Genomic DNA, 25,853 nt, shown 5'->3' on the forward strand with positions numbered 1-25,853 from the left:
TGAGTTTTAGGCTTGCAAAATATCACTGTTTAAAGCCTTTACTTGAACCTTAATGCACCAAACTACACACGCACTAAATACCCAGAATCCGTAGCTTGATCGTAATAAACGGTTACGACTTCAGGTTTCGATTTCCGGACTGCAAAAACTGCTCGTGATATATTTCAGTATCATTAATTTTAGATAAATCATCTACTTTGATATTATTTTTTCTTTGATTTTACATTACATTCAAGACTTTGACGGATCGACATAGATGTATTAACTTTACAAGACCATGAATAACTCATACTAGGATTTTTTTCTTAAGAGCAAGCTACGCCTCTGGTGACACAATACAGAGGAAACAATGAGAAATTTTTGAGACACTGTTTTTTGGATTTACCTGATATTTCTTTTAAATGGCAGTGCTATTTATTAATATTGGTCACAAACTCATATCTTCTGTATATTTGTATCTTTGTTGTCTTCAACATGCGTTTTTATCAACAATATGATTAAAGTATGCTTGGTTTTAACGGCTGTGGATTAGGCTCGCACGACCCTCCAATGCGCATGTTATCGATTACATGTCCTGATTCTTTGGGTTTGATGGATACAGCGGCCACATGTTTGAGCATATTATATAAGACTATAAGGTAATTAACTTCTCAGCAGCGTTGTATGGCGTACGGATCTATGGCCCACCTATACGCTTATTAAAATGGAGAGTCATGACGGCATTTAAACAAAATGGGATTAAAATTTCAATTTGCACGTTAAAAGAACCTTTAGTGGCCTTCGGAGCATAATATGTCATTTATCGTTATTTTTATTCCGTTTTCCAATATCATCTGACATGGTTGTTAAAGAATATTTCTAAATTTTGATTAAACAATGTCCGAAATTAATAAATATCAGCTAGCGTATTTAGCGATGTCTGGGAAGATATAGCTTGTTTTGCCAAGCTTTCAATGTTACATGTACTTAAATATCATATTATATTGTATCATTGATCATTTGATGCATACTAATCTATGGAAGTGATCTCCTTTTGTTCATTTCGTCAGACAATATATCAGATTGGTCTCAGGGTCGCTGTACCTATTTACTAATTACAGAAAACTCTTTTAATCCTCCTAAAAACCTTGTGTGCTGTCTGATTTCGATCCCATTTGACGTATGGCTCATCCATTGTGTGTGAGTGAAATAATTAATTTCAATAAAAATATTTTTATTAGAAAAATAAGCGTTCGTCACCTTAATGAGTTGTTACTCTGTCGGTTTGATCTAATCTAATACAATATGAAATTTGGTCATGGTATTCCAATCAAAGTTTCATTTTAATTAAGGATTCAATCACAAAACTGTTTATATTTCGGTTATGTATGTTTTTGACACTACGTATTTCAATCTTATTTGACACTCTAGCATTTATTGCCGATCTTAAAATTAAACATTAGACAGTGATTATTTGTTTGATTATATTAAGGTCCTATTAGCGGTCAGGGTAATTTTAGGACTGCGGTTTAAAGTGCGTGGTGCGTGATTTGAGAAGCTACGGTGTGTTTTTGCTTCTTGTAATAGAGGAACACGAAACCCGACAACTACTCCGCTCACATTACTCTGACAATGGGCAAACCAGTCGACCCACTTCTTTTATGCTGACCACTAATCAGGGACAAAAACTACTACATTCACAGACTATGGTGATAGAATCCAGACTCCTTTCTCACAGGGGCGCCTTAAATTTAGGCGACTTCTACGAGCATACAATGGGACAGTAGGTTCAATTCTAGCACCTTAACCTGGACAATGCATCCTTATATCTAAGTGACTAAGGACTATTTTATAACATTGGAACGCTCTATTTCTTCTGATGTGACAGACGTGGGCCAATAGTAACGACATTGTACTACGGTAAGCATTAATTGTACTGTCAGTATGACCATATTATTGCTGACGGTGCCTGACCTGTGGCCAGTCATCTATATTAGGTGGCGACCGGTTATTATAGTGAGATATACTCTCTGAACTCTGAATCACGAAGTGACCGCAGGTCCGGCCATTATCTCCACAGACAATCACACAAAGTCTTATCTCTAACGCTTCCTTGTTATACACTTGATTTGTATGATAAACATGCTCCGATAGTCTTTGTCAGAATCAATTGTTACTGTTCATTTTTTTTGTTACGCCAATAACCATGTCCTTTAAAATTATGTCTAGGCTTATTCAAAACATACACCAAGGCAGAACTTACCCAATGCATTAATGCATTCCTTTCCAAATGTAAAACGATGTGCAATTATGTAGTTTGTTTTGGTCATATTTGCATTGAGGCATGGCTGTTGCTCCAAAAAATAATAGGTCTTGATTTTGATTCCCCATTTCAATATTTAAATACAGTCGTTTACATAAATCACACATGCACAAGTATGTACTGAGAATAAACCGAATATGGTATCTAAAGTGCCACTACCTTTCCAAAACAGATTTTAATTTTTAAAACGGTCTTGTAAAACAAAATTGATAATTTACTAGTCACACTGCGATAGGCGGCAAAATAGCGAAATGAACCTTCACTGTTAAGATAGTTTACGCAGGAAATTTTCCATTTGGTTCGTGTTATACATCCTCTTAGTCCATTAATATACATTTTTCATATATTATTATTGTTTTAAAGAAATTTTTTATATTTGTTTCACCAATGTAGTGGGCGTTTGATGAGTTTGATGATGGGAAAGTATAACCCCATATCTATCATTGTAGAACTGTGCACCATTTACCATCGTGATGTATGTTCAGGTTCCGACACCATAAAACTCTTCTCAGACAGATTTTTCACTCAAGCATATGATTTTACATAGACTTAAGTAAAGAATTTGTCTGAAAAAAGTTTTATGGTGCCGGGCCTGAAGGCCTACTTTGGTTAGATGCATCCCAGACTGTAAGCTGGCCAGGTGGGTGTGCTGTCCGGCGTCGTCTATGGCGAATTGCTTCATTAAGAACGCACTATAAAATGGTCAAGAATTTGCACTATCGCAAAGAGACACATCGCGAACATACCAAAGCCTTCTATAATATACAGACATGGACTCAAACACATTGCAGGCTTGGAAGGTTGGCCGTCAATGACCCTTGCTGTTAATAGTACGTAAATAAACCAATCAACCATACACAGAGATATGAATATGATATTGTAAACTGCGCAAAGACCTGCGATTATGAGTGTATATTTGTTAACATGATGTAAAGTCGGATATCAATCTCAACAACGGTCGTAAAATCCTAGAAAACTACGACGGTCGATGATTGAACAACAACGGTGTGACTTGGGAAGACATTATACTGTTTTGGTTAAGCGTTGGAGAAGCAATTAAATTATTATCTATCCATAAAATATAACTAAAACAGTTCAAAAGACATTCTCGCTCTCTCGGCGGTTTTTTGTAAAAGTAATTGCATTTGATTATTAGCAATGGTGACATTGAAAATTAATGTTCTCATTACATGAGAGTACTTCACACAGTTTTGCGTTCCCTTGGAGGTTTTTAATAACTTCCAAAGGTAACAGGTTATGCACAATCTTGACAAAAAGGCAGATGGAATATTCAGTAGATTACAACAATTTAGTAGAGTGGTTTTCGAATGTTCATAAAAATCCAGACTTCAATCGATCTCATCAAGTGATATCTCTTTAATATTTTAATGTACTTTCTAGTTTTCATATGGGAGCGTTTCAAAGCCAATTGACTGAAAATTTTCTGTCATTTTATGAACTTTGTTCTGATACAAAATATCAATGGAAGCATTTGATATAATCTGCTACTGTTTTTAAAAGCAATACTGTTAAATTGAGCAAGACCCATTGTCATATCGGTAATATATCAAATTGCATTTATGCGCACAAAAAGAATTTATGTTTCATAATATCAAAACAAATGTTGTGTATCCTTGATCAAAATAAAACCGTTTGGACAGGTTTATTAATCGAGAGATATAATCGCATGTATGGTTCATTTTGTGCAAAAAATTGGCGTTTCTAAAATATGAACATAATGATCTGTTTAGTTTCTTGGTGTGTTGCGACCAGGTCATAAACGTTCTACCCAGTAACAATAGCATAACTGTGACAGGCGATATATCTACGATATATTACTAAATTGTTCTATTTCCGAAAGTAGACACTTTCAATTGAATGCGCAATAATAATATCTTTCTTTCCAAGACACCTGAATACTTTGAAACATCACCTTTATGTATTTTTTGGTGATAGACATGTTTGGTTACAGCACGAAACTCAAATTTTAACACATCAGAAACACTGAATCTGTATTATGGGTGGTCGTACTTGATATTGCAATAACACATGAATATGTAGTGGATATACGTCAGACAATGTATCCCATGAAGACGTTCACCGCATGTCGTGGTATGAAGTGTCTATTCTGAGTTGTCTTTAGGCCTATAACATTGTTAACATATTAACCTATTTTAATTCTTATCATATCAGATGAGAGGAAACAGGGACTCGTTTATGTTGTAGATTATGACACTATTACAACATGGTAACAACCGACGTTATAGACAGTGTCGTTCCTTATGTCACGAGGTTACAAAAGCAAGATTGAACTATAACAAATTGATTGAGCAGTGATGTTATTTAGGCAATTTAGCCATGGCAAATTGTGGCAGAGTAAATATCCTATTTTGTTGATATGAATATGTATAATTCCTAGACATACCACTTTTTGCATTCCACTTTGAACTAAAAACATATCTCTTCATATGAAAAAAATGATTAGCTTTATCATTGTCAACATGATAAAAGTAGTTCAAGCAAACAATTCCTAAGATAAATTTTGTATAAAAAAAAAGAAAAAAAAAGAAGAACAAAAAACATGTGCCAGTTAGATATATGTCATGCATTTAATAACAATTGCCTCGATTTAAAACTTTCCGATTTATGTAAACACAACTGTCATATTAAAGGATCGGGCAACAACGAAGTTCTAGCATAATTCTCCTAATATACAATGTATTGATATACTATTTTGAAAGTGAGGATACACTCACCATAAATTGATGTAAGTCGGATAGATAACAATACGTCACAGAAGATTGCCTGGATATATTCACTTCACATGCAACATCGTGTCGAAATGTCATGAAAAATGGTGATTGCACACGTTCATTTCTCCAGGCATCGTTTAATATAATGTTTATTGCAGTGTATTAATGGAATAAAATCCCGTTATAGCGTAAACATTCGTGTGCATTCTTTTCGAAAATAATTATACATAAAAGGTTTCTATTTACTTTGATAAGGAAAATCATGTATTCCGTGGATCCAAGCATACTTTATGCCAACTATTAAAATACGTATTTATAGATGTCGTGCTTAAATGTCGTAATTGGCATTGATTCTATCCAGCTCTAAGTGATATTACGCCATCACAAATCATGATCAAAGGAAGAATCACCGCACTAATACAATGCTATATGTTGGTATTTCATTAGATGATTAAGGATATAGAAATGTTGCACTTAATAAGTTTTTGTTTTGTTGTGTTTCTATAAAGCATTCGTTGACCTATATCATTTTATTTCCAAAAATGTAGAACTAGTGTTGTTTATGGCCGAACTCGTACGCATTGAGCGTACATAAAACATTATATGTACACCTCAAGAATTAAACGACAATGTAATGGTTGGCTGCATGTCAATACTATAACGATATACGGAAACCGACCTACATTTATATCTGTTTGAAATACTTCTAACAACCACACTATAATATGCAAATGCTGACACAACCTTTGAAATACGGGTATTTGATTGAAGGACTTGATATACAATTAAGGATATCGTTACCCAGTCTGAATGCTGTATCACGTTTGTCTTCCGGTCGTCCTCTTTCAGCTACTTATGTATTATTGAATGAGTATTGAATGACTCAGGGGAGTATGAAGTATAGGTGCATATACCTAAAACACATCCCAAATATAGTTTCGTCAATAGAGTTTGTGACAACCATTTACAATTTAGCGCATTTCAATGTATTATAGGAAAATTAGTAAGCTAAATGGAAAGGGCATGTGAAGCCGGAGGACACGCTTTCTCCATATAACTGCTGATAGATACAATTATGTGGATCCTTATCGTGTTATTTGTTGAAGGTTGTGTTAGGCATATGGCTTCTATCACAATCGGTGATAGGATTTACTGAAAAAACTGTTAAGGACATCAGTACTGAAAGTTTAGAACATTTGAACTTACTACATCTAAAGGAAACAATCAGAACTCGTTGTTGACACGATACGACGACTAGTTTGATAATATATCATTATACAAAGCACTTACCTCTTCGCTATCAATGAACATAAACACAGCAGATAATACCATGCTATCTAAAAATACATAATAAAGCTGTCTCCGCAATGACCTATGCATTAGCAACAGAAAAACAATACTAAAATTGTCCTTATTTAACACGCATTAAATATAAAATTTTCTTCATGCTACTTTGCTTTCTTGTGTTATACAAAATGCGAGCGCACATTTGTTATCGTGAATGCTTCTTATTTCCTATATTGTAAAGATACTGTGTTTATTGTCTATTGCAACAGGATTGATTACCAAGTTGATCTTATCACAGTTTATTAATGTTGCTTTTGTTTCCTCCCTAGGTGCCTTATGCGGTGATAGCTGCCACATCCCGGAGCTGTTCTTTAAAATCATATTTTGGCTTGGCTATTGTAATTCGATGATAAATCCCATTATATACGCTTGCTCAAGTCGTGAGTTCCAAAGGGCATTTCGCCGTATTCTGAGGTGTAGAGTGCATAGAAATCCCAGGTTGTTTTACAAATCCAAGTCTAGAAGTACATCGATATCGGATCTAAATTCTTCAAATCAACTTTCAGTGAAAAAATCACCCAATGTTTTATATAGATCGGAGTTCGCCAGGCGTTCTACGAAACCAGTATTCAACCATATCACCACCATGGACAATGGACGCCGAGACGGCTCTCACCACTGTTACGCCAAGGAACTGTATTTAGAGGAACATGACATTGGTAAATTGTCACCCAGCATGAAGCATCTAACAATCTGTGAAAGCTGTGATAGTGAGAACCTTTCGTTAAGTGACGATCAAATGGAAGCATTGAAAGAAGAATGCCTACAGCATTTACGATGACAGTTAATTATAAAAAACTTTCCTGGTCGATGACTTGATATTAAATGGTTGATGAAAAAAAATTGTTATCTTTTGATAAATGAATTGCTAAGCTAGATGTGTAATACTGCCCGAGGTATACTTAATCCATACGTGGTCACTGCCGCTAAGCTTACAGTCTCCCGATAGCTGCCGCGGTGCTGCTTCAAGGGCTGACCAATATTTGTTACTGCTTTCGTCAAGTTTTATTTTTTTAAATCCCAATGTTATCTTATAGGAATATGATGTTATAATCAATACTTTCGAAAAGAAATAAAAGATTTATTTGAAATAAGGATTTCTAACTCTTGTGGACGTCTGCCTTCATGTATTTTGTCATTGGGAGAATAAGATCAGGGCACCAGTATAATCGGGCTTACACAGACAAAATAACCAGAAAATAAAACTTTCCTTTAATTCTTTCTCTCTCTCTTTTATTTTCTTATCAGCGTCATATTAATGGAAAGTTAACTCTTTTCGAGGTAGGTTCGCACCTATTTGTCTTATCTTCAACTTAAAGATATAAAGTCATTACTCATTTTATTTTAAGTAAAAGAGATAATTAAAATAAGGGGTTATGGCAAATCAGTCATGTTATCTTTTTGTGATAGTTCCACACCAGATTGAACTTTGAATGTAGAACTCTTAATGCGAACATGGGAAATCGTATAATATGTCCAGTGGAAGATTTTGGACATACATACAAGCTTCAAACACACTAATATTTTCTTATAGAGTTATTATTCGTAAAAATGAATTGTTCAGTTTGCTTTAGATATCTTAGTCATCACTAATATGTTTTTGAATTTAAATGAAAGGAGATGGCTCTTTAGACCTAGATAATATGTGTTATCTTTGAGTTTACTGTATGTTTAAAGTCAAACTAATTTCAATTCTCCGCAAACTTGACTTAAATAAAAAAAATGTATTTTTGCATTTAATTATGTTTTATGAATTATGAATTTGAAGTTACTATGAAATATGTAGAAAAGAATATAAATTTATAAAAAAACCCATTACAAATATAACCTGATTTAGTATTTATACTTATTTAACAAATCCTGCATGTACACACATACATATATGTTTATGGCGATAGTCGCTTAAGCATTTTTATTAATTTCCTAGTCGAATAATAAAAAACTTGTTTTATGGAATTTTTCAACCAAAATTATTTTAATAACCCGATGATATTATAAAAAAGACACCCATGCTTATGATAAAATTGTCTTGATTAAATAAAAAAGATATCCCTATTTACCACGACAAAGGTCTATAACTTTTTAATGATAGTGTACAATGTATATGGGATTTGGAGAATTAGTCAAGTGTCAAGACTTAAAACAATTGGAATGCTGGGGCCGTTTTCATTTATTCGGAACAACCGGTTCGATCGTTGTTTAAAGTCATTACTTCAAGTACTGTATAAATCCTGACGGACCTGCAGTTTTTGGTACAGGCCTGTGTTAGCTTTATCAAGGCTCCTCTGAAAACAATATACAATCACCAGGTCTTTCATTAATAAACGAACTACTAGGTCCAACCAGTCAAACCGTATAATCGAAAACGGCCTAGATGTTTTTTTCAGCCATATGATTATTATAATTAACGCTGAGTTTTGCTACATGTGTTTTATGTTTTGATGATAAAGACAAAAAGCGGATATCCAAAGATGAAGACGACGACTAGAATTCAAATGATCATATTCTTCATTAGGCTGTATTTTGGTACATCTTTTAGTATGGTTGTTTCAAAAAATAGTTTCCATTAGTATCGCATCTGGAATCAACTTTGCTAGCCAATGATATCCTTGGTAGATCTCACGTCAACATCGAAATTTCCGCACTGCGCCACCTGCTGGATCAACCCTTCCATTTACGTAATAAGCAACCATTGAAAAAATCGCATTATTGTTTTATGGATTGAGAAAATGGCAGTGACCTTTTAAAACAGATTGAAACTGGTTCAAAATACTAAAGGTTATATTTGTGACTTATTTGTTAATTTTTTTCAGACAAAATGCTTTGTTTGTTATTCTGCAATAGCCAATTTTGTCACGAGATCGAAAAAGTCTATCGTAGCACATTTTGTTTAAATATTTGAAACAGAAACCACGCATGTATTTACTTTTTCTATCTGTTTGGAGAATACAGTATTCAACTATTTGATTTAGCGGTGTAACTATGTCGTGACCGTCCCTTTAATTATGTAACTGTGTCGTAACCGTCCCTTTAATTATGTAACTGTGTCGTAAGCGTCCCTTTAATTATGTAACTGTGTCGTAAGCGTCCATTTAATTATGTAATAATGTAACTTTGTCGTAAGCGTCCATTTTTATTTTGTAATAATGTAACTGTGTCGTGATCGTCCCTATGAGTATATAATGATGTAACTGTGTCGTAACCGCCCATTTGATTATGTAATAATGTAACTGTCTCATGAGCGTCCCTTTAAGTATGTAATAAAGTAACTATGTCGTGACCGTCCCTTTAACGTCCTACAATTTCGGCGTCTGTTTGATTGTTGACAAGCACCTGATATCATACCATTGTTCAGACTATTTCGGTCAGGGATGTGTTGATACATACACTTGTACGTCATCCAAAGATCCAAAACTTATTAAACTTATTTATTACATTTCATATTACAGAGCAACTCATGTAAGATCCTTTATATTCATAAAATCCTATTTTAATTAAGTACTTAAATGAAACGTTGTCATATGCAAAAAAATACTCTGATTAAGCTATTAGATTTTATTTCATGATTGATTATACATTCAACATGTAATTACAAATCTCGACGATATTTCATCTGATTCATCTATCTGTACTGTATTCTTCAAAGGCCGAGGGTAAACTCTTCCTCGTCGAAAACTTCTGATTCTTCTACTTGTGAATCAAAATCGCTTTCAGCAGATCCTACCTCGTTGAAATTAACGCCAATAGCCTCTTTAAGTTCTGCTAGATCTTCTTCGTATATCGGATTGTTTTCATTGCTGGAGCCTAATACTTTTTTTTTTGGTGTTTGTGGTTTCTCCTCCGATAGTTCTACAAGGTCTTCCTCTTCTTCATCGGCGAAAACAGCCATAGCACAAATTGCCAATATAGCAACAAGGATGTAGACTCTCATTTTTTTCTGCAATACAATACCAAATAAATAATATCCTATTTTAAGCATACTTTTAACATTTTCAGTATCTGTAAAACATCAAGACAATGATATCCGCAGTTTTAAAGGTGAAATTCTTTTTTTTTATTTTGCCCTAGGGTATAGGAGATCTTAGAGCGTGGAGTAAAAGAAAAAATCAGTCATCCTCTTTGGGGTAAGTCCAGATATTTCAACCCTCGTGATCAAATTCTTGAAAAAGCCTTGCGTTTTGTCAATTTCAATTCTTACCCTCTTACCCCTCCGGTTGAAATCTCCCGTGCCATCCCAACGAATTGGTAAGGCAAAATTGTTCTAACAATCACAGTCAATCAATACCAAACAAGGCACAAAGATATCTTATTAGTTTTTTTCTCGATTTTTCAACATTTTTCTTAATTATGTAATTTATATTTATCTTTTACTAAAACCACATTTAAGTGCCAATAACATACAAGTATAATGTTATATGCTTATATCTTGACCGATTATTGCTGTTCATCATAACGTGTTATTAACCTCCCATGTCCGTAATACTATGAATGATCATAGATATATAGGGCAAAGAAGTAATTCTAACATAATGGTCAAAAGATTGTCGAAATTTCGAGGCGATCTGCCCCTTTGTCAAGACACCAGAAGAACAAATAAAATTCCATGTTAAGGACGGTCACGGACGAACACAAAAGCATAAACAATGAACACATATATAATATACAGATAAACTAAAGGGGCAATATCTATGCATATTGTCTGAATGATCACTTCTGTCAGTCGCAATAATTACGTTTTTGCGATCGCCGAAGGCTTATTTAATTTATCTTTAGAAATACATTTCAAAATGGTGTGTAGTTAAAATTATTTCTAAATTAAAATTATTAACATTTGTACATAATAGACACTTTATGTATTAAATGTTTCCATCGCTAAGTGTATCAAACAGAAGGTTTCAGTCTGTTTGTTTATAAATAAAAGATGGACATAACGTCTTATGAGTAAACTCGCCCGCAGTGGGGATCTCGGTATATGTAAGGACGTCCTAACTATATGGGTCTGAGAACGAAAATGGAACTGGGCAAACTCAAGTAAACAAATAAATTATGCGAAGCGTTGTACGATATGATTTCATGGAAGTAACCATCAAATATGTAAATAAGTGGGAAAAAACTGGTTAAGACAACTCGCCCCAAGTAGTATAGTCAATGTTCATGATTAAAAGTAAAATAATCATTTATCATCAATATATATACAATATATGGAGTCATATAAAAATGTAGAATGAGACAATGAATAAAACTAGGCATAGTACGGGGACAATCATTTTACTCATTGTATCGATATTATTCCAAAACACAAGTTTAACAAAAAAAAACAACCTTTGTAACAGACTTACCGTCGTATCAGCGGGTCCTGGTGAAGGTCTTTGGTATGCAATAAGCTATCAAGGGTGAGGTTTGGGTAGAAAGAGAAGCAATATATATGTGTAGTAATAGATGTGTTCAAATCCCATTGGTCATTAGAAAGGCGAATTAGCTGACTGTCACGTGGAGATACAATGCCATCTGTTCATTAGTAGTAATTTTCATTACTTTTTTAATTGCTTATTTATATGTGTTCAACAAAATGTTCCACAATTTATTTGATATGTAACAGTCTGAATCATCATATAAACGGACTGTAAAGTCTAAGTGTGCATTGGAAGTTGTGTTATAGGTAAGTACTCGGTTCCAATGTAACTTAGTAGTGGATGTCATTGTGACCTGTCCGCAAACGTCTGATGTAGTCGGTGTGTAGAATGCCAAGAATAACTCAATTGCAGCATCTATGATTTGTTAGCCCATATTTATTGTTATTGACTGATCCCTTTAGGATCCCTTTAATATCTGTTGCTTGTAACGAAGACTTTCAGACGTCGGTCGTGATCAGGGAGATGACAGCTGTTCGACTCGAACGATATATTTATATGTATGTAGGATCGGGTCGAACGGTACAGGTCCAAAACAAGACTCAATTAAAGAATATGCAAGCATATTAATGAAATAAACAATGTGTGAACTATAGATTAGGTCTAACCCACCCCTAGAAAGAATCATCTTTCTCTGTCTTAACTCCGTCCCAAGCAGGGTATCGTCCAACTGACAATGTCGCGTTTCCCGATGTGGTTCACATCAAGCCGTTCAGATTGATGAAAATAAATTTTGAAAAAGTATCCTCCTGTAAATGTATTATTCTGGCAATTCATAAACTTACCAATTATAATATTCCTCAAACACATGTCCACATAAATCTTTTCAAATCCAGTCTTCTATAAGAAATTCTGTGACATCAGATTTATGCCGTAGTAAACAATTGTAGAGGATTCCATACACAATGAGGGATATTTGTGAATTTAATTGACATTTAAACTACACCAATTTTATCATTTTCATAACTGGATGTTGCGCAACACTACGACAATGGAATCGAAGTTTTGACAACGACAATCTGTCCATAATCCCTCGTTCGTTGTCCAAAACTACGTACTCAAATTTTCTTGCGTTAAACAGATTTCAATCTGGTATTGTTGAACAGGACGCAAACAATGGGATTGACGTTACAAAATATGGTAGAATTGTTTGAGGTCATAATTTTCTAATAACTTATTACCGTAAAAAATCAAATGGCTTGATGTATGTTTAATAACTTCGATGTATGAGGGACAAATAGAAAGGATGAGAATATTCTACCATTGGGATCACAAAATGTTGTAAAACGCCCGGAAAGCCTCTGGTATCACTACATTCGGTGACCCTCTGGTAAAATATCCCTATCCGTCCAACCCAGTCCTTTAATTTTTGACACATTCAGTATACATAGGCTTCTATAAGTTATGTAGTTAAAGCCGTTTATCACACTTTTGTCTTTGATAATGGACGTTTTACCCATGCGATACTAGTGTTGTCCACGCCGTCATATCAGCACCCGGGCTAATATCACATTTTGACGCCATGATTTGATATCGGCCCGAGCCGATATCAAATTATTACGACATAACTGTGCAAAGAATACGTGACTGGCATGTCGATTTTCTAAAAAGAGTTTCAAATATTTGACTGATAAAAATAGAACACAAATCATAGTTACAGTTCCCCGTAAAATGACCCCAAATTATCCTTATAAAAATGTTTTATGAACTCATTTCTGTAAACATATACTGAAACATTCTCTTATAAGCTTATTTGTGCACATGCAAAAAGAATAAAAGTATTTTACTTTAAAACTTGAGTTTCTGGTTACCAAAGCCCCATTATTGCATATTTGACCATGATGACTTTGACCCCTAACCTTGATCCAATCGCATGATCGAACATTAGACAGATATTGTTAAATATTATTTACCAGTGAAAACTAATTGAAACCATGGCAACCAAATGTTCCTGCATTGTTTATATGTCCATGGTAATCGCTATTGAAGGAAATGATATATCACATTATAGACATATATAAGTTACAAGAATTGACAAAGTTTAAACATATTTGAGCCAACAAGTTGTTGGCCATTTTACAAAACTTGTGTATAGTGACCAGGTTACCATGGCAACCATTCTTTCAACAAATGCAAACCTGCTTGCTCATCTGCAGATGCTCTTCAACATTACTATGAAGATAAATTGATATTAGCCCAGTATTTCAAGAGTTGTCCGTAGTTATTTTGGGTTTTTCCAACAAAAGACCTGTGTGTATATTGACCTAGTTACCATGACAACCAACATAATGGCAAACAAAAACTTTCGTGCACATCTACGCATGGTCCTAAACATTGCTGCCTAATTTCAATGAGGTTATCTAGCAGTTAAGAAGGAGTTACTTGAAAACATTTTTCTCGTGGAAGACAGACAGACATACAGGCAAGTAAATTCAATACAAACACCACCCCCCTCCCGCCTTGCCACTGAACTCTTTGTGGTGCGTGATGGGGGTGGGTATAGAAATGTTTTGATTATATTGTATTTTCAAAAGGCATATTTGATAATTCTGAAGTTTGTTCAATATGTCTGATCTACCATACAAACATTTATGAAAACACTTTGGGGAAAAGACCGATTTTATACTATTTATGAATGATTTATGTTTTATAGCTAAGATCATGACTATTATTTAACTTGCTCTCAGTTTTCCCTAAAATGACCAAAATAGATTTTTTTGTGATATTTTGACAAAATAATTATCTAAAAGTAGTATAAAACATTCCACTATACATACTTAGCATACTTAATGCTAAAATAATTTGAATTTAAATGTTATCTACCTTTTAACTTGAAGTTCTGGCGCCAAAGGAGGTATTATTGCATATTATATGACCTTTGACCCCTAACTTTTACCCCATGGCATGGTCAAAAAAATTGACACCATCGTTTTTTCCGAAGGATGATGATCCACAGTAACTGAACATTTTTGTATATGGTGTCAAACTTCATCAAGAAGTGCCCACGGAACCCCCAAAACTCAACATAAGCCACCGGACTAAATGTGTTATCCAGCCTCAGACAAGAAACTTGTATTCCTATTGGTTAAAATGACGTCACGTGATATCCAAGATATAGTCGTATCAGCTTAGTGGAAATCATATCAGGTTTGGACGATAGAGTTATCGTTCTTTGCCCCTAACGTCATTAACAACAAGATGGCGGTCAAGAAACGCTTCGCGACGACGGCACTCAACGAGATGGAGACAAAATGTTTGAATGATAGCGCTGATGACCACTTTCAAAGCAAACCGAAATCGGTAACACTTGTTTAGGATTATTTAACAGAAATGGACCATGAAAACGCATTCGAGTCTTCAATGAGGTGAAAATTGTTTTAAGTTTTGAGTCGTTTTGGTTTCTATACTCAGTACATAAGGCATATTGCAGTTACTTCATTGAAAGGGTCTTCGACGGGATAAATTCGTTATACATTTCGCCTCGCCCAATACAGTTTATTTTAGACCTAATAATTTTTCCGTATTAGGTCACTAACAAATTGTGTAGTTAATAATATTAGCACGGGCTGATAGGAGGTATCGGCCAGGGATGTATCACGTCATCCTGTTTTTCCATCCGGATCTTAGCGTTGCCGCTTCGATTTGGTTTCCGGTCCGGAAAGTTTTTCGGCGGATGAAATTTTCAATTGCAAAATAACTCGGATAAATGTATTGGGAAAGATATCAGAAATCAAAAATAGTCCGTTCATGATGATTTGACTGGAAATGTTGTCTTAAGTAGTATCGGGTCGAAACAAGTTAAATTATGTCATCATTGCCGAAAACGAACCATCGCCATTCATGTTTTATTTGATTAAAAGTCATATTTAAAATCGTTCATTTAACCGGTGATTATATATTTGTAAAGCATATTTATATACATGTATTATGTAATGAAACGCTTCCCACTATTTCAACATTAAATTTACCTGAAGTACGTTATGACCAGTGTAATATCATTGTTAATTTCATTGAAGTAGAAACTGCTCAGTGCGTTATAACAAATTTTCAAATTCGTGAAAAATATTACTTCTTCTTTTCAAAATGTGTGATAAAAAGGTTTTGATATGATAATTTTGATATCGCACTCTTTACAAGCCCTTGACTTGATATCAGCCCTCGGACCTGCGGCCCTTTGGCTGATGTTACAGTCTCGGGCTGATAAAGGGTGCGATATAAAAATTGTCATATAATAACCTCTAAATAATAATTTTATTCCTGGTAATGTTGAAATAGATAGTGGCAAAATTAGTCGGATTCTTAACAAAAGGGAATCGATACTAACAGAAATATTGACTGTTTTAGCCAGGATATTGCACACGTGTATGTTAATATGGTCACGCACGGATAGTTAAAATATTAGATATGAGCATGCTGTGGAAGTTAATGATACAGAAACATAATTGTATGTGACAGGTGCGTTTTATGTTTGTTTACTGTGTGAATGTGGATAGATGGAGCCAAAGATCATTGCGTCTCTAACAGCGACGCGAACGAAATTCACTTGTTGTTATTTCCAGATATAAAAATTTACATTGTTTATTTCATTGAACAAGTTTTTGATTGTTTTGAAAGTTTATTATTTTAAATTAGGAAACAAATGAAACAAAGACATATTTACCGTACCGACAGATTGTCAAACATTACTTTTCTACAATGTACCTCCACTATATAAAGGCAATCATACGGCTGTAGAAAAGGCTTTGGATATACATTTTTTCATAATTTTATGTTTAGTGATAACACAAAAAGGGAAAATGGATGACAAATGTATGCATCAAAATGCAATTACTAAGCGATATTACTTTTGTTTGTTTGTTTGTTTGTTTGTTTGATTAATTAACGTCTTTAACAGCTATGGTCATGTAAGGACGGCCTCCCATGTATACGGTGTGTTGCGTGTATGTTGTGCGAGGTGCGTGTTTTGGGAGACTGTGGTATATTCATGTTGTGTCTTCTTTTATAGTGGAACTGTTGCCCATTATAGTACAATACTCCACCCGGTCACATTATACTGACAACGGGTGAGCCAGTCGTCCCACTCCCTGTATGCTGAGCTAACACTTTTATAGGCGATATTACCAAATAGATATTGTACAACGACATGATTGACGTGAAGGTATTATATCATAGCATTTCTTGATTATAAGTATGCTTGAAATAATTAAAAAATAATCTGTTCAAATACAGGAATAGGGTTGAAAATAAGTTATCGTAATGACATCAGCACACAGACCTGTGACTGATGGTAATTCTTCTCGTACTTTTTCAAGTTTTATTAACTTTGCGTCTGTTAACTTATCAGTTAGATATACATACATACATTGATACATGGCATTTGAATGGTATCTCATATCCTACAAATATACTGGTTGACAGTACTACTTCCGGAAGAGTAAATGTATAACTAATTGATGAATAAAGATCTTTATTGCGTTAGCAGCTTCTGTCATTTATTTACATTTGTTACATCAAAACTTAGTTTTAGTTAAACATGCTTGGTTTTTTGAAATAATAGTTTTTCATGTTTTGTAACGGATATCAGAGTAACATGGACATTTCAAAACAAAATGAAATGCGTCTTCAACACCATTTAAATTACACAAAGTACCAATTCCGAAATGTAAATGGAGATGAACGTTTGTTGTTTACGAGTTGTGAAATAGATTCAAATACAAACTATACAACTGTGATTATACATCTGTCTTCAGAATATGAAAATCTTCAAAATATGAAAATCTTACTGTTCACTCTTAAATGGTTGGAAAATAAAGGAGGTCTCTTATTGTGATTTTGCCATATTTTTTTTCAAAACCTCAAATCGAAAAGAAATTATCTTTCGGTTTGCAAAAGATGAAATGGTTAAATAAAAAGTTCACAGCAGCTCCCAAGTGATACGACTGCGCGCATTTAAGTTGACGATCTTCCACATAGTTTCTTGAAATGGTGCTGAAGGGAATATTAGAAACATGATCGGCGGGAAAGAAGGTGTCTTCTGCCTAAACTGCAACATTCGCCATCAACATGGAAATGTTAGTAAGATCACGATGACATATAAAAGATTCCAAGTTTTGATCGCTTGGGAATAAGAGAGATTTCTAACAACTGTTATGTCGACGATAACACTTTTTGCTACGCCCCTTGAGGCGTAGCAGTTAGAATCGTATGCAAATCATGCCATCTTGCAGGATAGCCATGTAGTAAGAACGCTTGAATCAGACGGATGTTCGGCGTGTTACAAGCTCTACCTGTTGGAGTAGTATTAAAACGAATGACGGAAACAGCATTGAATATGTCCGGGATTTGGGCGCCATCTTCCTGCTAAATCGTGATCACGCAGGGTTTGCATCTAGTGAGCTTTTAGTGTAGAACAATCATTCATGGTATATCTATCTTGAAAAACGAATGACTGTTATAGTCTGGCGGATTTTCTAGCAAGTTATTAGTCATTTAATAATTTCCAATGAAATATCATGATAAATATACTGTTGCAATGAATACATTTAGTTTCATAAGCATCTTTTTTAAAAAGTAATATCAAAACGAATTACGGAAACGGACTTGAATCTGTCCGGATTAGGACGCCATATTCCTGATAAAGCATGGTCACACAGCATCTGTATCCGTTCAGATTTAAATGTAGAACAAGCATTAGTGGTAAAAGTATTCTGAATAAGGATTATCTAGAAATTAATCGGACATTTTAAATGAAATCTGGTTCCATTTACAGATGGAACAAATATATCTGTAGTAGTATTCCATGTTCGAAACATTACTTTTATATTTCTTATTTAATTTAATGTTAGTTCACCATCGTCTAACAATAATAATCACACAATGCGTAGATGATAAATAACGGGACACGGGACATACTAATATGCGGAATGACAGTACACACTAAAAGCGGAATAAAAACGGAACATCGAAAAAACAGAAACATATGAGATTAAGTTCATTATTTCCGTTGCCTTTTCTCTGAGCTTAGCAATCTCTGCATACAACCCTCTTTATTTTGCTAGTAGCAAAAGTATTATAAAACTGTTCATCTGTACTAGACCTGGCAACCTTGCACTAACCCAAGCCCATAAATTATAAAATGGCTTTCAACAGAACAATTAAAATTGTAAAACAATATCATCATATCATTGTTTAATTTCTATACTCTGTCCAATCAATAGGTAAAGCTTCCGCGTAGCCTACTTAGCTTTTTGGGAAGCTAATACTTGTCTTTATTACTCTCAGTGTAATGCAAAATAGAATTGACTCTTCCACAGTATCCAGGCGTTAGATTGACAGTCGTACATATCATCGGGTGCTTTATGGTATATGTATACAGTCGATATCATTTTTTTTTTCATCTGTTCATGTGATCGCATTAACGTCGATTGTAATGTAATGAAATAAACCTGAGCCAAACAATGGAATTCGGCTACCAGGTGATGTACTCGAGGACAATATACTCTAGTGATACAGCACTGTCTCACTTGCACTGTTAAATAACGTACATGTTTATCGAAATCACGTAATGAAAGAATAGAGAATATGCAATCATTTGCAAAGGTACACGTATAGTGAACCAATAGTGAATAGCAGTACAGCTGGAGGTTTAACTTAGCTGATACAAGTATACATCGCATGTACCTGATGTGTAGTCTAACCCTATATCACCGATACACTTTGTTTTTTTAAATGTCGAGAGGAAATAAAAATCAAAGAAAAGTCTATTATAGGATGTCACTGAGTTCAATGTATTTTATCCTCTAGATCTATTATATTGACATAGAGTATATCATAGACTGTAAAGTGAAAGCACTATTGGGAAATAAATATACATGACAGGTCATAGGTAGTGCTCTATCTCAGATTTAAACAGAGTTATATAGCATACCTTTTGAATCGTGAAATCACAAGAGCTGTGTATACATTTATGTAAAAAGTCAAATTTCAACATCTCTTCCCCTTGAGCATCAGAGAGTTGATCAAATGTATATAAGGTCCACTAAGTGTCCAAAATAACAATTAAAAGTTAATTGATAACAGTAATAATGTTAACAAATCTATGTCCGTGTCCGACGTTCCCCTGTGTAAACCTGTTATTCTATACGCAGTATTAAAGTTAATGCCGGGAAGCATAAGGTGCCCTGTGTTATGGAAATTAACATTTTTGTATTTGTTTAAAATTGTTTAGGAGGTGAAAATAAGTGCCATATTTATAAAAACTGTCTCAAAAACGTAGTTAGCTTTTATCATTTAGATGACGTGTCAAAGTAACCGGTACACTTATGGCTATAGACGCATGTGACATATCTTGGCCACTCATCAAATTGTGAAGAACTAAGTTAACTTTCAATATCAAATATTAAATAAAATTGTTACGAAACTAATTGAATAATGGTTATTCTTTTACCCCTATTTTGATACCAGCTGTGGTATTTGCTATATATTAATTAAGTCTGGTATCAGTTAGAAGTACTTGATAATTTTATCAGGATATTTTTGGAACAGTATTGACGTTCGAGGGAGAAAATTGGTTTAATATCACTCAAACCTAATTATGTATTACATTTCTTAGCTATTGGAACCTACGTTACGGAGGTATTGCTTTTTAGAGATATAACCAGGTACTTTTAGCTTAGTGACGAGGTATTTACAATTTTTATTATTTTTCAGATGAATTTCGTTTTTGCATCTCTTACCGCATATTCATTTAGCTTTGTTTTTCTGTATCAACACATGTATTTACATCTATTTATTTATTGTTCTATATATATTACAGTGTTTAAGCATTTAAACAATATATCAATATTAAGCTTACGTCACTAGAAAAAATATACACATTCTTTTTATAGCTGTTTTTGAACTATTAATAAATTTATTTGTAGAAGTCAAACTTCATAATTTTGATGAAGAAAATAATATCTTACATACAAATTCCTAACAGGGATGGAGTAAATGACAATGATGTTTATTTTGCAACCATACAAAGCTAAAGATTTGTTCTGAAGACGAAATCGATCATAGTTTTATCATTTAAGTTATACTATTTATCTTTAAGACATTAAGACATCTAGCTGTAATTCGGTCTCCCTATTTAACACTGAAGGACACGCGCCAATAACTAGGTAATTACTTATATGACTTTGATGTTACACCAGTACAGAATTGGACCTTTGATGTTGTAGACAATGAACACGTTTTTGCTGCTGGCGTTGTCTACTGTTGGTGTGGTGTCCCCGACCTCCAGACATCCCGACCTTCCTCCCTGGGCATTCCCGTATGTCCACAGGGAAACAAAATGGATGACACGTTATGGGCATGGCTTTGTTACAGAGGAGAGTAACTATACATTTAAATGTGTTACTGAATCCATACTGGTAAATGGGCGAAGTCGCAGACATAATTTATGTGAACTGTTTTAACGGTGGGCGAGAAGGAATATCCAAGAGCGAAAAATGTAAAAGGAAACAATTTACTGACGATGTAGGAGAAAATTTATTCCGGTCTCAATTATTCACGTTCAGAGCTAGCTGCAATATTGTAGCTTAAAAGACTTTTTGACAGAAAATAGTGTCGTCTTTAGAGCTACAATTGGTGTCTATTACTGCTAATGGAGCAAAGTAATGATTATGCAAACCATTATAAAACGTTTGTTTGCATTTTTATCGTACTTGTTTGATATTGCTTACCTACTAGGCAATAAAACTGAACCACATAAAATATCAAATTCTCATCGAGGCATTATTTTTTTTACATAATACATATGAAGGTCTTTCTGAAGGGAATTTATACGGCAAGTCCACAAATTGTGAATTTGACGTCTTGTGTTTGTTTTGGACACAAATAAAATGTAAAAGCATGTATACGTATACAAAAAGTAAAAGTATAGAAAACTATGCCCGAGTGATTTTCGGAGGCAGTGCTCCACTACGACACATAGGGACCAATTCGTACCCTGCCGAAAGGTATAATAGGCCGGGTATGTATATTCGTTCTACTTTAGAGCTTACAGGGAACAACCAACTAAATAAAAAAAATACCTTCGAAATGGCCCCTGTGTATACACGATTGAGCCCAGGATAGAATTTTAACCGGCTGGCTAATTATGAATTTCAAAAGTAAAAATGTTTTCTAACAGATAATTATTCCTAGATAACCATGATATGAATTTGGTAATTCAGATTGAGAGGGGGACTGGCACATTCCACAATTTGAACAATTATTGTGCGTTGTAAGAGGGCACATTCCCTTTCCAGAACAGCATACCAAAGGGAATTTGATTTACGAAAATACTTGAGCTAAAGATGAAAATAAAACAAAAAGTATTGTAAAAGCATACTTAGATGAGACAGATATGTAGAAAACGTATGTTGTACACCAGTTACAGTCAGCCGATGTTCAACATTCTATCTGAATCGCCTTTCAAATCAATGCCAATGTATCATGACACTTGAAGGATGATTGCTTGTCTTTCCTGATATTTTTGCACTCAAAAAAGAATTCGATTTTTACTGGAAACTTTCAGTGTGATCGACGAAAATATTTTAATAGACACATGCTAAAACTGAACGCTGAAGTTAGTAATTACTTACATGTTTAAATAAACGATAACCCGATCTGAAAGTTATGATGGATACAGTCTAATGGACAACTTTTCCGGTCATATCGACGGCCTTACCTGTCTACAGCTTTACAAGAACAGAAAATATAGGGGGTTACACAACTTACAGGTGAAAGTAGAATAAAAAATTATGTCGATTTCACGAGGAATTAGTCCGTAACACGCACGTTTACATTGGCCGTCAGTTTCATTCTTGGAAAAAAACCAACTGATCATAAATATGTACTATATTTTGAAACTTTTTTGGAAAGAAAACGTATGAATTTGTACTTTTGTTTGGTTGCCATGGCACATGCTTTAATGTCAACATATTTTACATACTATTTGTGTAATACAATTCTCTGATAGAGATTCAAAGAATGGAATCCTACCGTCATATATAAAAAAGAAACCTGTCTTTTTGTAACAAGATAACCATACAAAATTACTCTTTTCGTCCTCAGAATTGTTTGGGAAGTAATAATACGGGCGTATATCTTTGTTAAAACATGAAACTTGTGGTGAGTGTAAATGTGTGTATCATTACCTCAATGCTCATGGAATTGTCTGTTCAATTCTTTATTTTCCTTAAGTTTACAACTTATTGGAATTGTGCAAAATACGCACATATACATATATATATACAATCACATAGTAATTAGTACAATATCATAGACAAGTTACAAATGTACTATACATTGAAATCAAAATGTGTATTATATAAAGGCTACATAACTTACAGGTTAAGTATACAACATTAATATAACTGTACTGAAATTATTGGAGGCGGGATCGTATTTTCATGGCCTCAAATATAAATTTTGCTAATTTATGTAGATCACTTATATTTTCGCAACATAATAATTGTATCAACTTGTACATAGATGGTTTACGCCAATAAAAAAAATTGTCACATGTACACATTTTACAAGTGAGCTTTGATGCCACCCCCTCTCCCCCCGCCCCCTTAACTAAACATTACTACACTATGAAAATGAAACGTGTTATTACAGAATAACTATGAGATATGTAGACTGATTAGTTTGTACCAGCAAGCTCTATAGCTAACTGATCATAACTACACTATGAAAATGATTTTTTATATGTGATGTATAAATTGTCTGAACAGCTTTTCATATCTAAACTATCGAATTCCACTACCTGTAACCATACCTATTTCGGCGCAAAGTTAAATGTTCATTTTTATTGTTATCACTTTGTTTTGTCCTCATATTTTCTAAAGATTATGTTCATACTCATTTAATTATATGATAGCGGCATCATACAAAGATAAAAACACAATATAAATCGAGAAGATATGATTAAACTGATTGCTGACACAGTACACTCACTTCGCTCAGATAGATGCATTGCATGCATGCTATGTAGAAATCAGCAGCGTACCTGTTCCATAGTGTTTACTTGTACTGTATCGGGTAATGATGCATTCCGTGTGCGACGACCGTCAAATCCGGCCTAATGTAACTCTGTAGGATAGAAATCTAAATATGTATGTATGTATGTATGTATGTATGTATGTATGTATGTATGTATGTATGTATGTATGTATGTATGTATGTATGTATGTATGTATGTATGTATGTATGTATGTATGTATGTATGTATGTATGTATGTTGTATGTATGTGTGTATGTATGTATGTATGTATGTATGTATGTATGTATGTATGTATGTATGTATGTATGTATGTATGTATGTATGTATGTATGTATGTATGTATGTATGTATGTATGTATGTATGTATGTATGTATGTATGTATGTATGTATGTATGTATGTATGTATGTATGTATGTATGTATGTATGTATGTATGTATGTATGTATGTATGTATGTATGTATGTATGTATGTATGTATGTATGTATGTATGTATGTATGATGCATGTATGCATGTATGTATGTATGTATGTATGTATGTATGTATGTATGTATGTATGTATGTATGTATGTATGTATGTATGAATGTATGTATATATATATGTATATGTGTGTGTGTGTGTGTGTGTGTGTGTGTGTGTGTGTGTGTGTGTGTGTGTGTGTGTGTGTGTGTGTGCGGCATGTATGTATGTGTGTATGTATGTATGTATGTATGTATGTATGTATGTATGTATGTATGTATGTATGTATGTATGTATGTATGTATGTATGTATGTATGTATGTATGTATGTATGTATGTATGTATGTATGTATGTATGTAAGATGTGAGAATGGGGCCGCGGTGGCCGAGTGGTTAAGATGTCCCGACATATTACCACAAGCCCTCCACCTCTGGGATGCGGGTTCGAATCCCATGTGGGGCAGTTGCCAGGTACTGATTGCTGGTCGGTGGTTTTTCTCCGGGTACTCCGGCTTTCCTCCACCAACAAACCTGGCACTCTGTAGGATAGAAATCTAAAAATATTCAATTTGCAAACTATAACCTTAAAAATGCGCATGCTTTAATTTTGATAAGTAGTTCTAACACACCGGATATTGGGCTCGTTTATAACATTGATCTGGCTATGAAAATCTTTTAAAATGGATCGAATACAGTGTTATCAAACAGCGTCCTTTCGGGCTCTATTTCCATCCGTATCTGCAAACCATTTGTATACTTTCTATATTTAGATCACAGTTATGAGAATTTATACTTAAAATATGTGAAGGTTCAAAGTAATACCATTATAGGAAAACATAATTGGAATCTCATATAGAGGATTTCCTCCAAATTCTTAAAACATCATCATTTACCTTACATAACTCATACCACGACTATCAATGATAAACAGATCTGCGTCACGACATTATACAAAGGTCTACGTGTCTTATGCTAACATGGAAGTCAAATTCGATGCCCGTCCCTCCCCGAAAAAAATGTTTTAACTAATTAACTACAAAATAACATTTCATCATTGTTAACGGGAACGCGTCTGCAGTAATTATTATAAATGCTGTTACCACCCTTTTCATTATCCTTCAGGTGTCACCCGACTAGTACGTGGCTAACTAAAGATGCTCAACTGCTGACAAATATTTTTTCTCTTTCAAAAACAGGAGCAGACGAATATTAAGCATTTTTCTTTAGTTACAAAAGTTACTTACTTCAAACCATTACCACTTTTGAAAACTTGATCTTCTAATTTTACTTCAATATAACAATATCAAAAATAATTAATTACGTTCCGAAAAAATTATATGGCACTATTTCCTACTGTATATGGAAAGAAGTACTGATTGCGCATGCACCAAAAGCAAAATGAGTTAGTAAGACATATACACATGATTAAACACCCGTTATTGTTAAATTGACGAGTATCGTTAATGCTCTGTCGGAGATGGAGTATCGTTAAGGCAACTGCTCATTTGCTACATGAAAAAGAAAATTCAATGCTAGATTATCAACA

At 34.1% G+C, this 25,853-nt stretch overlaps 1 protein-coding gene and 1 long non-coding RNA gene across 2 annotated transcripts in view; one reads left to right on the forward strand and one right to left on the reverse strand.

The window, feature by feature from the left end:
• LOC138334671 (alpha-1A adrenergic receptor-like) overlaps positions 1-7,914 on the forward strand; it is a 67,395-nt gene extending 59,481 nt beyond the window's left edge. Inside the window, exon 2 of the mRNA XM_069283332.1 lies at positions 6,672-7,914. Coding sequence (XP_069139433.1) covers positions 6,672-7,183 — 512 coding nt within the window. The 3' untranslated portion in view covers positions 7,184-7,914. The remainder of the gene's footprint in view (positions 1-6,671) is intronic.
• Positions 7,915-9,942: 2,028 nt separating this feature from the next.
• On the reverse strand, positions 9,943-11,801 carry LOC138335766 (uncharacterized). Its single transcript, XR_011210324.1, has 2 exons — positions 11,742-11,801; positions 9,943-10,339 (listed from the first exon to the last, which is right to left on the reverse strand). It is a non-coding gene; the product is annotated as an uncharacterized lncRNA (long non-coding RNA).
• Positions 11,802-25,853: the final 14,052 nt, after the last annotated feature.

This window comes from Argopecten irradians, chromosome 11, assembly GCF_041381155.1.
Source record: "Argopecten irradians isolate NY chromosome 11, Ai_NY, whole genome shotgun sequence".
NCBI classification, from domain to species: Eukaryota; Metazoa; Mollusca; class Bivalvia; order Pectinida; family Pectinidae; genus Argopecten; species Argopecten irradians.